Genomic DNA, 15,925 nt, shown 5'->3' with positions numbered 1-15,925 from the left:
TAAAAAATAGTGATCATTGTTGTTCATAGGGAAACCCTGAACTCTCAGACACGCCTTCGATGCTAGCTTCACGTGGCCTTTACAGCTCGGCAGCTCACAGGGCAAGTTTAATCAGTTATCAGCTTAGCTGCTGAGTGCAGTACTGCATGGTTGCATCTTCTTAAGGGTCAAGGGAAAACAGGCAGAAACTCATTCTATTTTTTTAAAAATCAGTACGCCTTTCTGCCAGTTATAACATCTGTGGTGCTCACCATGCCATCTGTGGCTCAAAGAAACCATTGTAGTAGTTGTGTCAGCACAATGGACAAAATACGAGACTTGGTTTCTTCGAAATTACTTCCTATTAATGGACACACTTTCCTAATTCAAAAATTGTTCCTGATTTTTTTATTGATTTTATTTTGAAAGAGGAGCTCTTAAAGAAAATCACAATCTTATGAAACAATTGTAACCGGTTTCAAGCACCTTTATGCCACAGAATATACCAAGTAAAATGACTGAGTTTTCTTTTGGAAAAAGTTTTAGCAGATCTAACAACCACAATCTGTATCTTATTTTCTAACTACACCAAAATAAATAGTGGATCAAAATGCCTTAGAATGTTTTCCAACATTAAATGTATTATGTAATTGCAAGTTGCTGTTATAGACATTAAACAGGATCAGAACAAATACAGTTTTAAACAGGACTGTTGCTGGCATTTATTGATTGTGAGGATGTAAAATTCCTTAATATCCAATTGAAAGGCTTCTACTACCCTCTGCTGGTGGTGTGCATTTGATATACAATGGATGCCTATGGTACATACTTTGTTTGAAATATGTTTTTGTTTTTGTACATTATCATTATGGTGATTTTTTTTCAGTATCTAGTGCTATATTTGTATATTGTTCAGAATACTGGTTTAAGGCCAATGTCCAATTTAATTTATTCAATGACTTCAAGGCTCAGTGGAAATTCAATAGAATTGATACTTAATGTTGTCTTTACTTCTGTAGTATTTCTTGCTCATTGATATTTGCATTTGGCCTGGGAGAATACGTTCATGGGTGTATCTGAGACAGTGTACAGTTGGCAAACCTTATGAAAAACCCAGAGATAACGGGAACTGCAGATGCTGGAGAATCCAAGATAACAAAGCATGGAGCTAGATGAAGACAGCAGGCCAAGCAGCATCTCAGGACCACAAAAGCTGACGTTTCTGGCCTAGACCCTTCTTCAGAGAGAGCTCTCTCTGATGAAGGGTCTAGGCCCGAAACGTCGGCTTTTGTGCTCCTGAGATGCTGCTTGGCCTGCTGTCTTCATCTAGCTCCACGCTTTGTTATCTTATGACAAACCCAAGTTCCTTTGGACATTTTTGGATAAAAAGCACTGTGCAGTTGCATATTTGGGTTGATTTTGAAAATTCTTAACATCAGCTCATATGATTTCGCATAATATAAATCAGTCTTGAAGATGCAATTAATTTCTTGATTTTGGAACCTCCTCAGTGGCTTCACTAGGCATTCACTCAGAATCAAGGATGACTGACTTCTACTCCAGTTAAAGTATCTAATAAGTCTGTTGCACAATTCAGAATTTATTTAAGTAAATATACCAAATTTTCTGAGGAGTGACAATCATGGTTAATTGTCACTGCTCCCTCTTTTTCTAGTTAAGATACAGGTTTGCATTTCTGGCAGGAAATTCTGAACATGGATTCTCAATAAATGGGGACTATATCTTAAATGCAACTGTATCCTCATAGCACAGAATAGTTAGTGGAAGGCAAAATAGGCCCTCCCTTTTCATGGCAGTAATTGCTTTATTCAATAATTGATACATCCAGCAGCACAGATAGCCACTTTGACAGTCTTATGAGAGGCCAATATGTAAGGTAAATATGTCAATAGGGTGCAGGTGTGCAGGCTGCAATGTGGGAATGGTATAAGGTACATTTTGTGTGTTTGATGATGAAGGTCGAGTGGGCAGAGGAAGGTATGTGGTCTGATAGGAAGAGGGGAACATTGTGTCCATCAAGGGTGGTGTGGAATTTTGAATACAGGGAGAGTGGAAGGGCTTGTTGGTTTACAGGGGATGGAAAAGTGTTTTTTTTGGACCAGTGTTGGTGTGAGGAGAGGAAATGAAAATCACGTCTGACAGGGATGAGCAGACGTTAGGCCTGGTGGCAGGGGTCTGGTCTGTTGGGTCTGGGGCATGGTGAGGGGTGTGGGTGTCAAGATCAGGGTCTGGGTGTGTAAGGGATCTGGGAGAAATGTAGTTTGGAAGCGTGGGAAGTTTCTGGGAGGCTGGTTAATACATACCCAGTATTTGGACGAGGTTTTTAATTGTCCAATTTTTCCCAGGTAACTACTGACTTAACTGCAACAGAACCCTCCAATCTTATACAAAGCACTAATAAGACTATATTGGGAATACTGTGAGCAATTTTGGTCCCTTTATCTGAGGAAAGATATACTGGAATTAGAAAAAGTCCAGAGAAGGATCACCAGATTGATCCCAGTCATGGCAAGAGGAGAAGTTGAGTAAGTTGAGCCTGTACTTGTTGGAGTTTAGCAAATTGAGAGGAAACATTTTGAACCATATAAGATTCTTAGGGAACTTGACAGGGTAGATACAGAGAGGTTATTTCCCTTGTGAAAGAGTCTAGACCAGAGAGCATAATCTGAGATAAGTCGGACATAGGGAGGAATATCTTCTCTTAGAGGAGAATGATTTTGTGAAACTTTTTATCACAAAGTGCTGTCAAGGTTTATTACAAATGTTCATGGGTGAGATGGACAGATTTTGAATCACAAAGTGAATCAAGGGTTATGAGGACAAAGCAGGAAGGTGGAGTTGAGAATCATTAGGTCAGCTATGATCTCATTGTTGGAGCAGAGCTGATGAGCCGAATGGCCAACTTTCTGCTGTTCTCTCTTATGGAAAGGTTTAAGGGAATTGCTGAATAGAAACATCAATTTCCTGGGCTACTCCCTTGGAGTCTACTACATCAAGGATTCCACAAGGTCTTGTTGAACAACTTCCATCTACACTGCAGAAGAGACTATTGGGCAATCAGAAAATCAGGGCTGTTCATATTCTTCAAAATTTCTTTCTTCCATGTATAAACAGATTTTAATGTAAATAGGCAGAAAGCTACCTCCCCCCTTTTTCCTCAATGTGTTCATCTCTTTCAAAATAGCTTGCCCACTAAATTATGTAACAATAATATTTGTATCAACTTTCTCATGTTCTATGTTTACTTATCTTTTATTCAGTTCTTGTCAATTTTTTCACTCTTGTCCAAAGTCCCCATTGCCAAGTCCAAAATGCATTGTCATGTGTCTTACAATAAAACAAATACTGGAGTTCCAAGAGAAAATTTGAATTATGGATATTTACTCAGAGTGGAGTATCTCCGTGGTAATTTACTAGCTCCTGTTGGTTCCAAAGTGTACACATGACAGCAATCTTAGCAATTATTCTTATTTTTTTGAGACTGAGAATATTTTGAGCTGTGGAACTTCTGGTGTCGTGCTAAAGATATGCTTTTTAGACCGGAGTATTCGTCATTAGTCAGTCTAAGAGTACTCTTTTATAATCAAAATTTATTCTTGCCTATGGCATCTTGCAGCTTTACCATTCTTAAATCTAAGCTGAAAATCAAGTTACGGTACTGTGTGAGAGATAATGGGAACTGCAGATGCTGGAGATTCCAAGATAATAAAATGTGAGGCTGGATGAACACAGCAGGCCAAGCAGCATCTCAGGAGCACAAAAGCTGACGTTTCGGGCCTAGACCCTTCATCAGAGAGCTCTCTGATGAAGGGTCTAGGCCCGAAACGTCAGCTTTTGTGCTCCTGAGATGCTGCTTGGCCTGCTGTGTTCATCCAGCCTCACATTTTATTATCTACGGTACTGTGTGTTGTTAGGTGATTTACCATGGATTCTTAGACTCATATAGCACGGAAACACATACTTTGATCCAACTCATCCATGCCAAGCAGACATCCCAATCTGACCTTGTCACATTTGCCAGCATCTGGCCCAAAACTGTCTAAACCCTTCCTATTCATAAACCATCCAGGTAGCTTTTAAATATTGTAATTGTACCTGTCTCCACCACTTACTCTGGCAGCTCATTCCATACATGCATCATCCTCTGCCTCGGGTCTTTTTTAAATCTTGCCCCTGTCACCTTTGTCTTATGCCCTCCAGTTTTAAACCCCCCCCCCCACCCTAAGAAAAAGATCTTGGCTATTCACCCTACCCATGCCCCTCATAAATTTCTAACCTCCATAACTTCCATCTTGAGGTCCTCACAGCCTTCCACTATCTCAGCTGAGAAAGAAGATCTTCATGAGCTCTTCTATTTTGAGCTATCCTTCAGGTCTCCTCCTGCCCCCTCCAGCAATGCACATCTTAATTGAAACATATAAAATAATCAGAGGGTTAGATAGGGTGGATAGGGAGAGCCTTTTTCCTAGGATGGTGATGGCGAGCACGAGGGGGCATAGCTTTAAATTGAGGGGCGAAAGATATAGGACAGATGTCAGAAGTAGTTTCTTTACTCAGAGAGTAGTAAGGGAATGGAATGCTTTGCCTGCAACGGTAGTAGATTTGCCAACTTTAGGTACATTTAAGTCGCCGTTGGATAAGCATATGGACATACATGCAATAGTGTAGGTTAGATGGGCTTGAGATCGGTATGACAGGTCGGCACAACATCGAGGGCCGAAGGGCCTGTACTGTGCTGTAATGCTCTATGTTCTAAAGGTCACCTCTCGGCCTCCAACGCTCAATGGAAAATAGTCCCAGCCTATCCAGCCTCTCCCCATAACTCAAAACATCCAGTCCCAACAAAATCCTTGTAAATCTTTTCAGCATCGACTCAAGTTTAACAACAGCTTTCCTATAGAAAGATGACCAGAATTGAATGCAGTACTCAAAAAGTGACCTCACCAATATCCTGTACAGTTGCAGCATGATGTCCCAGCTTCTGTACTCAATGTTCTGACCACTGAAGGGAAGTATGCCAAATGCCATCTTCACCACCCTGTCTACCTGTGACTCCATGTTCAAGAAACTGTGCACCTGCACCCCAATCCAGCAATAAACTCACTGACACTATGAAGTCCAATGTTAGTTGTTTTAAGGGATTACATTGTTGAAGGAAGTTGAATGTAGTTTTTTTATGGAGTTTTAGTTTAAAACATGTCTACAACAGGTTCTTATTATTTTATCTTAAAATATGTCCTCAGTTCTGTTGTGAAGCAGGCCACAAACCCAGCACAAGCAATACCTTCCCACACACAAACTTTCCTCTGTACCTTTCTACTCATTATGAGGTCGTCCAGCCTGACACCCAGGGAATCTCTCACCTCAGAACTCAAATTTCCAACTCAAACACCACTTTTTCTGGGTCAGGTTTACAAATGCAGGGAAACTCTGTGTAGTCCACCTGGGAGCAACAATTCAGGATTTGAAGTCAAGGTAACTCAGTAAGCAAGGGCTGATAGGTGACTAGAATTTGGTCCGTATTAGGAAAAGAACAGCAACGCTTTCAGATCTGCCTCTGTTTGTAAAGGTGAAGATGGGAGGCAATAACAAGGGATAGATGCAGTTTCATTTCATTATGACTGAAACACTGAAGAATGTCATGGAACCATGGTGTCAAAGACAAAATTTCCTGAATATAATTAAAGATGAAAAAAATTATCCAAGTGGTTTTGGGGTTTTTGGGTGGAGACATTGGGCACAGAAGTACAGAAATGTTGTTAAAAGTTTCCAAAACATTGGTTAACCAGCAGTTACATTTAAAATCATAGAAAGTTTATTGTGCTGACTCACTTTCAGAAGGAAATTAGAGTTATGAGAAGAAATGTGCAAATCAGAGCAGACTTAACTGAAGTTTTTTTTATGGTAATGCAAGATCTCCAGGAATGACCCAGGAAGGGACTATGAGTAGATGCAGCTCACTACCTGCTTCTCCAGCATCCATCTAAGGTCTATTCACTGACATTTCGTGGCATGGCTGGATGGGCAATGACTATCTCTGCCATTTTGTCCATGGAAGTCCGCATTGGTGATACCCCAGCCTCATCATGGCTGAACTCAAATTAACTCATGTTACATTTCAGCACTTTGCCACTGTACTTTGCAGTGTACAGTCACCATGAGCGCAAATGCTCCTACAAGGTTGCTTTGTACACACGCATGCGGCCGCACACGTGCACACACCTCATGCATCCACACAGAATGCATCTTACGGCTCCCAGCTTGTTTTCTTAACACTTGCACGTTGTGCACTTGTTTGCACTCAGTTAGCTGGCTTGCCTTACTCTTTAGTGGATTGCCATTTCAATGAGAACTTATAAGGTGACTGAATCTGTGACTTGACTTGCTTTTTAGTGCATTCTGAAAGCCAGGCAGCTTGTCAAGGTTGCCAGCACTGAACAGTCAAAGGGGTAGCCACCTTGCAGTACAACAATGTGTGCTAGCAGCTCGCACACTGCGGCAAGCACACTGAATGTGCTTCAAAGAATGGCCATCTCTGAAACACTTAGTGAAGTGAAGGGAGGCTACATTCAGTTAAGAGATGCTACAATACCTAGTCAAGGTCTAATCATCAGGCCTCAGTCCAGGGGGTTAGTACAGGTAATTGGTACTACCAGGGTCCAAATATCTATGTCTTTGCAGTCCAGGGATTTGGCTGCAGCCAGCCCTGCTGGTTAAGTCCGACCAGTCTGAGGCTTGCAGGTAAGTCAGTCAGGAATCTGTGGAAATACAAGGAGCTGCGCTCATAAGTCAGTCCATGAAGTGTTCCACAGTCAGTCCTTGAAGTTTGGGCAGTAAACATTAAGGGTGCTTATCAGAGGAAGTGCAGTGGTGACTTCAAGCCTGGCGATGGGTTGTATTATATTGAAATATTGACTGGATAGTGACAGTGAAGTAGGGAGTCTCCAGATATAAGGATAGAATCTTGCACAGCATAGGAACTGGTGGGGTGGTGTGGAAGATTTTGCAAGTCACCACCAATCTATCTTCAATGGGGAGGACTGGATAGCTTTAGTGAATATGGTTTAATAGTGAATATATAAGCCAAGGGCTGAGGGGGAGAATTAAGGGTGTTAACCATCAAATAAAATGGAGTGATGGTAATATGGGAAGCTCGAAAGGTGATGAGGTTGACTGGGATAGCAACACAAAACAGACATGAGGGAATGGAGAACCTCTTGACTGTCAGGTGGAGCCTAGAACCACTTCACAGAAGCATGAACTGATTAGAATGTCACTTTCAATGTCAACTGCACAATAAGGAAGAAATGCAGCTGTTAATACATTCACAGTGGGTGAAGTAGCTTTTTTATTCAGTCTGCAGGAACAAGGTATATACATTTGCACTGAGGTTGCTTTGAATGATAATTGAGCATTGGTCATCTCCCATTCTTGAATGAGTAAGCACTCCCTTGTTAAATCACATAAGCAATCTTTCCCTCCAGAGAAGTGTATGTTCATGAATGATCACCCTCTGGGCTGTAAGTGCAGAGCATAATTGTGGACAAGGCCCTGTTACAAGGTATTTACATTATCTTTGGTCTCAGTGATCTTCTCAATGAAGTGAGATTGAGGCCCCTTGCACCCAACCTCTCATCTTGCCATTGATGCTGAGCAACAGTGACATAGAACATAGAACATTACAGCACAGTACAGGCCCTTCGGCCCTCGATGTTGTGCCAACCTGTCATACCGATCTCAAGCCCATCTAACCTACACTATTCCATGTACGTCCATATGCTTGTCCAGTGACGACTTAAATGTACCTAAAGTTGGCAAATCTACTACCATTGCAGGCAAAGCGTTCACACACACTCCCTTGATAGAGTGTTAGCCTGCATGCATTTTGGTAGCCAGTGTTCTTACAGTACAGGCTTTCAGTGGTTGCTGCAAACCTCTCCATGGAGACAGCCAAATGCACTCATGTTGAGCCAGCATACTGCTGAAAACAGTGGACTTAGTTTACCAAATGCCTCTGACAAATCTACCTTTGACTGTTCATGCATTGTACAGCTATTAACAGCCAACACTATACAATTATCTTTTATCTGGGACTCAGCAAGTATCTGGTGTCTGACAGTCCTCTGAACACCAACACACTGAGGTGTTTCTTCTCCAAACACCTGTGGAATTTTGCCAATGTTTGGTTTGCTTTTCGGGTTGTGCCAGTGCTTTTTGTTCCCTGAATTTTATCCAGATTAAAAGCAACCAAGGTGAAAATCTTTGAGCTGATGGAGGGTACAGGAGAAAATGTTGCTGGTGCATCTGCTGAGGAATTTATGGCTTCTTCCTCAGAAGTGGAGGAAGTGCTAAGGGGCAGAACTCGTCAGGATGACAATTATATACCGCCTGAATAAGAAAAGAAGGGTCATTGGTTGTACCATAGGATGGTAGTTTAAGCCTCTTAAGAATAAGCTAACAGTGGTGATAATGGGAGAATTGTCTAGCAAAGAACAACAAAGTTTACTGGGTCACCTTGGCGTGGAGGTTTTGGTGTTCTCATGAGCGTTCTTGATCCTCTGCAGCCATTTCAAGGATCTTCTCCTCATGAGGTTGAACAGCCAAATGTAAGCTGTACTGTGGCTCATCTCCACTCATGTAACATTTTCTCCCACAATTAAATGGAAGGAAGGATTGAGTGAGATAAAAAGTGGATGGAAAAGCTGTTCATGGTTGTGCAGGAGCAGCAAAGATGGTGAGGTGTCTCAAGTGAATGAGTGTTTAGGGCTAATGAGATGGGTAAAAGCCAAAAATTGGAGCTGCCTCATGCAATGGTGAAATCTGTGGACCACTAGCCTTAGTGATCTTACTGTGCAGTGGCAGAGTTAGAGTGAGTATGATGAGGCAGAGAGAAGATTGTGGCACTCACCCTTGCAGAGTACAAAAGATCATTAACCTTTTACCACCTCTGGGCATTTCTTTTAATACCTGAAGTAGCACTGACCTTGGCTGTTATCTGTGTCAAGGTTGATTGGAACTGGAGCTGTGGCCTTCTTTGCCAGTTCACACGAAAGAGAATGGTCTTATCATCCAGTACCTTCTCCAACATCTCCATGTCTCTTGCTGAAAAAATATACCACCTCTTCTTTCTGGGACCTATCCTTTTCTGAAATGATCCAGCAGCAGAGTACGAAGGCCAGTTGCTGGCTTACAGCAATGAACAAGTTCTGCCTCTGCTGCAGCATGACTGCATGAGAAAAATGCTATAATTCATAATTAATGAGATGGAAGACTGCATGAGTAAAGCCACTGTCAGCCATGATGGGCAACTGAAAATAACACAATCAAAAAAATGGAAACATTCAGTCATTGTCACTGCCTCCTGAGAATTAAGAATTATCAATTTAAAGTTTGTCACTTTAAGCAGGCTTTCGGTTTGTCGCTAATACAGAGAGGCAGGCTCAGGTATTGGTAGAGGATTAAATCCCCACAAGTGGCATCAGGTCAGGACCCTGACATGATTCTGACAATTCCAGATTATATTAACATGATATGCAGCAGAATATAGACTTCCTGTGAAACATTCAAGAAAATCATTACAATATGCAAACAAATAAATAGATTTGACGTTAACTCTGTGGTCTGATTTTAATAATAGGAAGGCAGGTTTCCTGAGCTCTCTGCATCTTTATAAGTCAACAAGGCAAGTGCACAGTGAAAAGGGAATTCTAGAACTTGGGGCTTTGGCAGCTGAAGACACAGCCACCAATAATGTTGCATTTAAAATCAAAAGTGTTCAAGAAGCCAGACTTAGCAAAGTGAAAAGATCTTGGAGAGGTGTGAAGCTGAAGAGAGATAGGGAGTAGCAAGGTCATGAAATGATTTGAAGACAAGAATAAAATGTTTAAAATCGAAGTATTGTTTAATGGGAAACCAGTGTCTGTCAGCATGTATGGGTGGCAGTTAAATGGGATTTGGTCCAAGTAAGGACAATGACTTACAGAATTTGAAGGTTTTGAATCATCTTCAGACAGGATGGAATGTAAGAAATGCTAAAATATAAAAAAAATTGATAAATGAAAACAATATTGTAAGATGTGTAGTGTAGTGTAAATGAAAGTGAGGCAAAAGGCATTGCAAGAAGCAAGATAACAGAAACCAGAGAAGATCATTTAAGCAATTTACTAACCTTGTCATTTAGATTTGTATACAGAAGATGCTTGCACCATGCTGCTACCAAATCCTTCTAATCCCTCTGGGCACCACTGACAGCAAAGCTTTTAACCAACATGCTCTTATACTCTGCAATTTATTTCCTGAACCATCCACTTTACTACTTATGTTTACTTCTTCAAAAGCTTCCTCAAAATGTGTCTTTGATTGTGCCTTTGTTAATTTCCTGTGTTACCTTCTTGCTGCTGAGTAGTCACTGGTCTCACAATATTGCCTTTTCCATGCAAAAGGCAATATATAAAAGCCTTGATAAAGGAGAATCTACCTCAAATATGCTTCAGACCAATTTGCATTTATTCTGCTAGATGGCAGCCTATCCTGTCAGATTCATTAGTCACATAAGACCGTAAGACAGACAAGTGGAAGTAATGCCATTCTGCCCACGAGTGCACTCTGCCATTTAATCACGGCTGATGGGCATTTCAACTCCACTTCGCTGCACTCTCCCCGTAGCCCTTGATTCCTTGTGAGATCGAGAATTTATCGATCTCTGCCTTGAAGACATTTAACATCCTGGCCTCCACTGCGCTACGTGGCAATGAATTCCACAGGCCCACCACTCTCTGGCTGAAGAAATGTCTCCTCATTTCCATTTTAAATTTACCCCTTCTAAGTCTAAGGCTGTGCCCATGGGTCCCAGTCACCCCGCCTAACAGAAACAACTTCCCAGCGTCCACCCTTTCTAAGCCATACATTATCTTGTAAGTTTCTATTAGATCTCCCCTTAACCTTCTAAACTCTAACAAATACAATTCCAGGATCCTTAGCCGTTCATCGTACGCTAAACCTCCCATTCTAGGCATCATCCGTGTGAATCTCCGCTGGACATGCTCCAGCGCCAGTATGTCCTTCCTGAGGTGTGGGGCCCAAAATTGGACACAGTATTCTAAATGAGGCCTAACTAGAGCTTTATAAAGTCTCAGAAGCATATCCCTGCTTTTATATTCCAACCCTCTTGAAATAAATGACAACGTTACATTCGCTTTCTTAATCACGGACTCTATCTGCAAGTTAACCTTTAGAGAATCCTGGACCAACACTCCCAGATCCCTTTGTACTTCTGCTTTACAAATTTTCTCACCGTTTAAAAAATAGTCCATGCCTGTATTCTTTTTTTCCAAAGTGCAAAACCTCGCATTTGCTCATGTTGAATTTCATCAGCCATTTCCTGGATCACTCTCCTAAACTGTCCAAACCTTTCTGCAGCCTCCCCACCTCTTCAGTACTACCTGCCTGTCCACCTATGTTCGTATCATCAGCAAACTCCGCCAGAATGCCCCCAGTCCTTTCATCCAGATCATTAATATATAAAGTGAACAGCTGTGGCCCCAACACTGAACCCTGTGGGACACCACTTGTCACTCTTGCCATTCCAAAAAAGAGCCTTTTATCCCAACTCTCTGCCTTCTGTCAGACAGCCAATCCTCAATCCAAGACAGTAGCTCACCTCGAACAGCGTGGGCCCTCACCTTACTCAGCAGCCTCCCATGAGGCACCTTATGAAAGGCCCATGACACCAGGCTATAGTCCAACAGGTTTATTTGAAATCACAAGCTTTCAAAGCATGTCTCCTTCATCAGGTCTTCACCTAATATCGTGTGACTTCTTTGTACACTCCAATCCAACAGTGGCACTTCCACATCATATTCTGTCAGTTGTTGGAAATGTTTTGTTAACTAATGATGAATAAAACAGAATCAGCTTACACCTGAGATAAAAAGCAAAATACAACCTCTGGCCATTCAATGACAACATTACGTGATGGTACATTCAGCCCTGAGTTCATTGAAACAGTTTTATAATGGACTGTATAGTTTAGTACCCACGCCTTACTAATTTTTTTTATTATCTATTTACATGCTTAATCTTTTATTCTCCATCATTGAATGTTTTCCAAGCTTTTGTAATTAAATATAGTTCAGTTGATAGGATTCTTTAATAAGGATATTTAAATGAAGAACTTCCTTTCACAATATGAATTTTACATTTCAACTTTTACAACAGTGTTCATTTTGACACAGATGACACATATTGTGAAAATCTCAGCAAATGCTTCAAAGCTTCATTTCATGAAGAGCTACAGACATAAACACATTAAGTCCACACTCCTGGCATTTCTGAACGTTTGGCCGCAGAATGCATCTGAGCATATCAGAACAGACTTATTTTCACAATGTTTCATTTTACTATCTGAGGCAAAAAATATCTGAAACAGTGCCAGCTTTCCCTACAGTAGGAGAAGTCACCTCAGTATGAACTTTCACATAACAGAGTCATTTCAGCTTTTTCAGAGGACATCTGTAACATCAGATGGTCGGCACTGAACGTCACATTACACCATTTTTGCAAAGAGGAACCATGAGACCATATGGACTATCTAACTACATTTATGTCAGACTCTTTAAAAGTTGGAGCAGTAATAGTAACAGGACCTCAATCAGGTGGGTCTACTTATAGCAAGTTAGTTGCGGTAGTTGACGAAGCCATCGTCTTGAGAGCAACTAAGGAGAGACAATAAATGCTAGCCCAGTCAGTAGCACCACATCTCATCAGTGAATTTAAAAAATCTGCATTTTTTTAAAAAATGCCTTGGTTTCCAGATCAATTTCAAATGTTGAAGCACGATGTCAAAATTTGAAGTACTTTGATTGAGGTAACAAATGCCTTCAAAATGGACTCTTGGGCTGGACTTTGACTTTTTAATAACTTTGATCTCTGATGTGTCCCTTATTTAGATTTATGGAAGACTTGCAAACAGAAGTGCAGGAGATTGAATTTACAGAATTCTCTCGAGGCATGAAAACCATGAGAAGAGAGGAGTTTGCAGCATGGCTGCTCCATTTCACTGAAGAGGAAAACCGTGATATTTACTGGAAGAAAGTGAGGAAATTACCCCCAGGAGAGGTTAGCAAAAACCTAATATTGTTAGTCTCCCAAGCTGGCTAGTTGTCTAAATAGCAGCATTTACATATACCATTTCCATCAATCTGAATTACTATCTAAAGAAAATGCTAATATATGTAATTTTAAGTAACCTACTTTGTAGCAGGAGCTTGTAACATTACTAGTTAAGAGAAATGAACATTTTTACAACAGGAGTTTTGTAAACACAGCAGACATACAGTTTATCAATTATTTTCTTCGTACAATGTCTCAAAATAAAATTTAGGATATTATTCAGATTTCATGGAAGGAAACATTCAGTTTTTTTTTTCAATAATTCATTCATGGAATGTCAACATCACTGGTCAGACCAGAATTTAACCCACATCCCTAATTGCCTCGAGGGCAGTTGAGAGTCATCTACACTGCTGAGAGCCTGGAGTCACATGTTGTCCAGACCAGGTAAGGATGGCAGATTTCCTTACTAGAGGACATTAGTGAACCAGATGAATTTTTCCAACAATCAGCCATGTGAATATAAGACTGAAGGGCAGGGGTAGACCAGTTAGTCTATGAACATCATTTCCATTATTTTACTATTGGCTGTGCCAGCGTCCGAGGCCCATGCATGGCAACAACGTCCAGAATCAGAAGTCAATGCCATGATCAAAATACTGACGTGATCACTACGTGGACAACATCAGAGCAGCTGCACATGCACAGCCTCTCAACCCAGAGGAAACATTGCCGTTGAACCTTCTCCACTATTCCATTTGATCGTGGTTAATCTGATTGTGGTCTCATTTCCTGCCTGCACCCATAACCCTTGACTCTCTTGTCCATCAAAAATTGAACTGAGTCTCAAATAAGTTTAAAGACCCAGCCATTAGTACCTTCCAGGGAAGAGAATGCCACGTTCTTAATGAGGGAAAACATTTCTCCTGATCTCTGATTAAAAAGGAATATGTCCTATTCTTGAGGTCCCCTAGCTTTAGTCTTCCCCACAGAGGAAACATCCACCAGGGCACTCCATTAGTGACATAGACTCACTTGTCTCTACACTGCTTCCTGTTAGCTAACCAATTGTTTATCTATGACAATTTGTTACCTTTACATCATGTATTCTAATGTTGTGCAACAACTTTGACTTGGCACCTTATCAAAAAGCATCTATTGGTACCCTCTACCTATCAAAAAAACTAATAGAAAGGTTAAACATGAATTTTCTTTCAGAAAATATCTCCTTTATATTTTATTTATCCATTGAGGGAATTAGATCAGTATTTATTGCCGATCCCTAATTGCTCTGTAGGCAAATAAGAGTCAATCACATTGCTGTGGGTTTGGAGTCACATGTAGACCAGACCAGGTAAGGATGGCAGATTTCCTTCCGTAAAGGACATTAATGAGTCAGATGGATTTTTATAATTATCAGCTGTGGTTATGGTTGCCATTAGGGTAGCTTTTTATTCCTGACTTCATATCGAATTCAAGTTTTACCATCTGCCACAGTGAGATTTGAATGCATGTTCCTAGAACATTAGCCTGGTGTTATAACTTGGTCACTGGTTGCCTGCTTTCTGCCTCCCTCCATCTTGAAGTCCAATCCTATTTTTCCATTTCCTTATTATTCCATGACTTACTTATGAAAAAACTGCTGCTAGAAGAGTTTCATGATGCTAGACGGTCACTCTGCAGAATTGAGAAGATATTCATTGTGGCATAAGTATTTATTTTGTAATTTTCACAGATAAAGCAAAGTCCAGCAAATAATTTTGTTTTTGCCTCTTGCCACCTTCCCTGATAGAGAATCATACAGCACTGAAACAGACCCTTCTGTTCAACTTATCCATGCCAACCAAGTTTCCCAAACCGAACCAATCCCACTTGCCTACATTTGACTCATATCCCAATAAACCTTTGTTATTCATGTACCTATCCAAATGTCTTTAACTGTTGTAACTGTACCTGCATCTACCATTTCTTCTGGCAGTTCATTCCACCCCCAAACCACCATTAGTGTGAAATAGTTGCCCCTCAGATTCCTTTGAAATCTTTCTCCTCTCCCCTTAAATATATTCCCCCTAACTTTGAGCTTACCCACCCCAAGGAAAAGACCTTTGCTATTCACCTTATTTGTGCCCCTCACGATTTTATAAACCTCTCGAAGATCACCCTTCAACCTCCTATGCTCCAGTGAAAAAGATCCCAGCCTATCCAGCCTGTCGTTTAATGCAAACTCTCCATTCCTGGCAACATCCTGGTAAATCATTTCTGAACCCTCTCCAATTTAATAATATCCTTCCTAGACAGGGCAACCAGAAATATACACAGTACTCCAAAAGTGGCCTCACCAACATCCTGTACAACCTTAACACTCTTGATTTTAGTTCTTGGCAAAAACCATAAACTGGACTACTCTTGACTTGTTTTTCTCCCATTTGTTCAGTTCCTCCTCACTTAGATTCATGGGTGTCCTGATACTTTGGGTCAATTCCATAACTTTTCTGGCCCTGGCCACCACCTCTACATCATAAATATGTAATCTCTCTACATATCCATCATCCATCAGGAGGGTCTGCAGGCTCTTTGCATCTTCGTTAAAAAGAAGCCTGCACAGTCTCCATCCACCACCACCCTCTTGCCTGAGCTCGGTTTCACTTTGAACAATTTCCCCTTTAACTCATCTCACTTTCTCCAAGCCAAAGGTATGACTTTGGATAACTGCATGGCCCCCAGATATGCTTGTCTCTTTGTGGAGTCCATGGAATATTCCTTATTCCAGTTCCACACAAGACCTTCACCCACAGTAAACTGTTCAATACATCAA

The 15,925-nt window shown here is 41.0% G+C and overlaps 1 protein-coding gene across 1 annotated transcript in view; it reads left to right on the top strand.

Moving 5' to 3' along the window:
* micu2 (mitochondrial calcium uptake 2) overlaps positions 1–15,925 on the top strand; it is a 386,723-nt gene that overhangs the window by 359,768 nt on the left and 11,030 nt on the right. The window contains exon 10 of the mRNA XM_059646669.1: positions 12,948–13,116. Coding sequence (XP_059502652.1) covers positions 12,948–13,116 — 169 coding nt within the window. The remainder of the gene's footprint in view (positions 1–12,947; positions 13,117–15,925) is intronic.

This window comes from Stegostoma tigrinum, chromosome 6 (genome assembly GCF_030684315.1).
Source record: "Stegostoma tigrinum isolate sSteTig4 chromosome 6, sSteTig4.hap1, whole genome shotgun sequence".
Classification (NCBI taxonomy): Eukaryota; Metazoa; Chordata; class Chondrichthyes; order Orectolobiformes; family Stegostomatidae; genus Stegostoma; species Stegostoma tigrinum.
The sequence above is the reverse complement of the archived record's forward strand: the minus strand, read 5'-3'. Positions and strand labels throughout refer to the sequence as shown.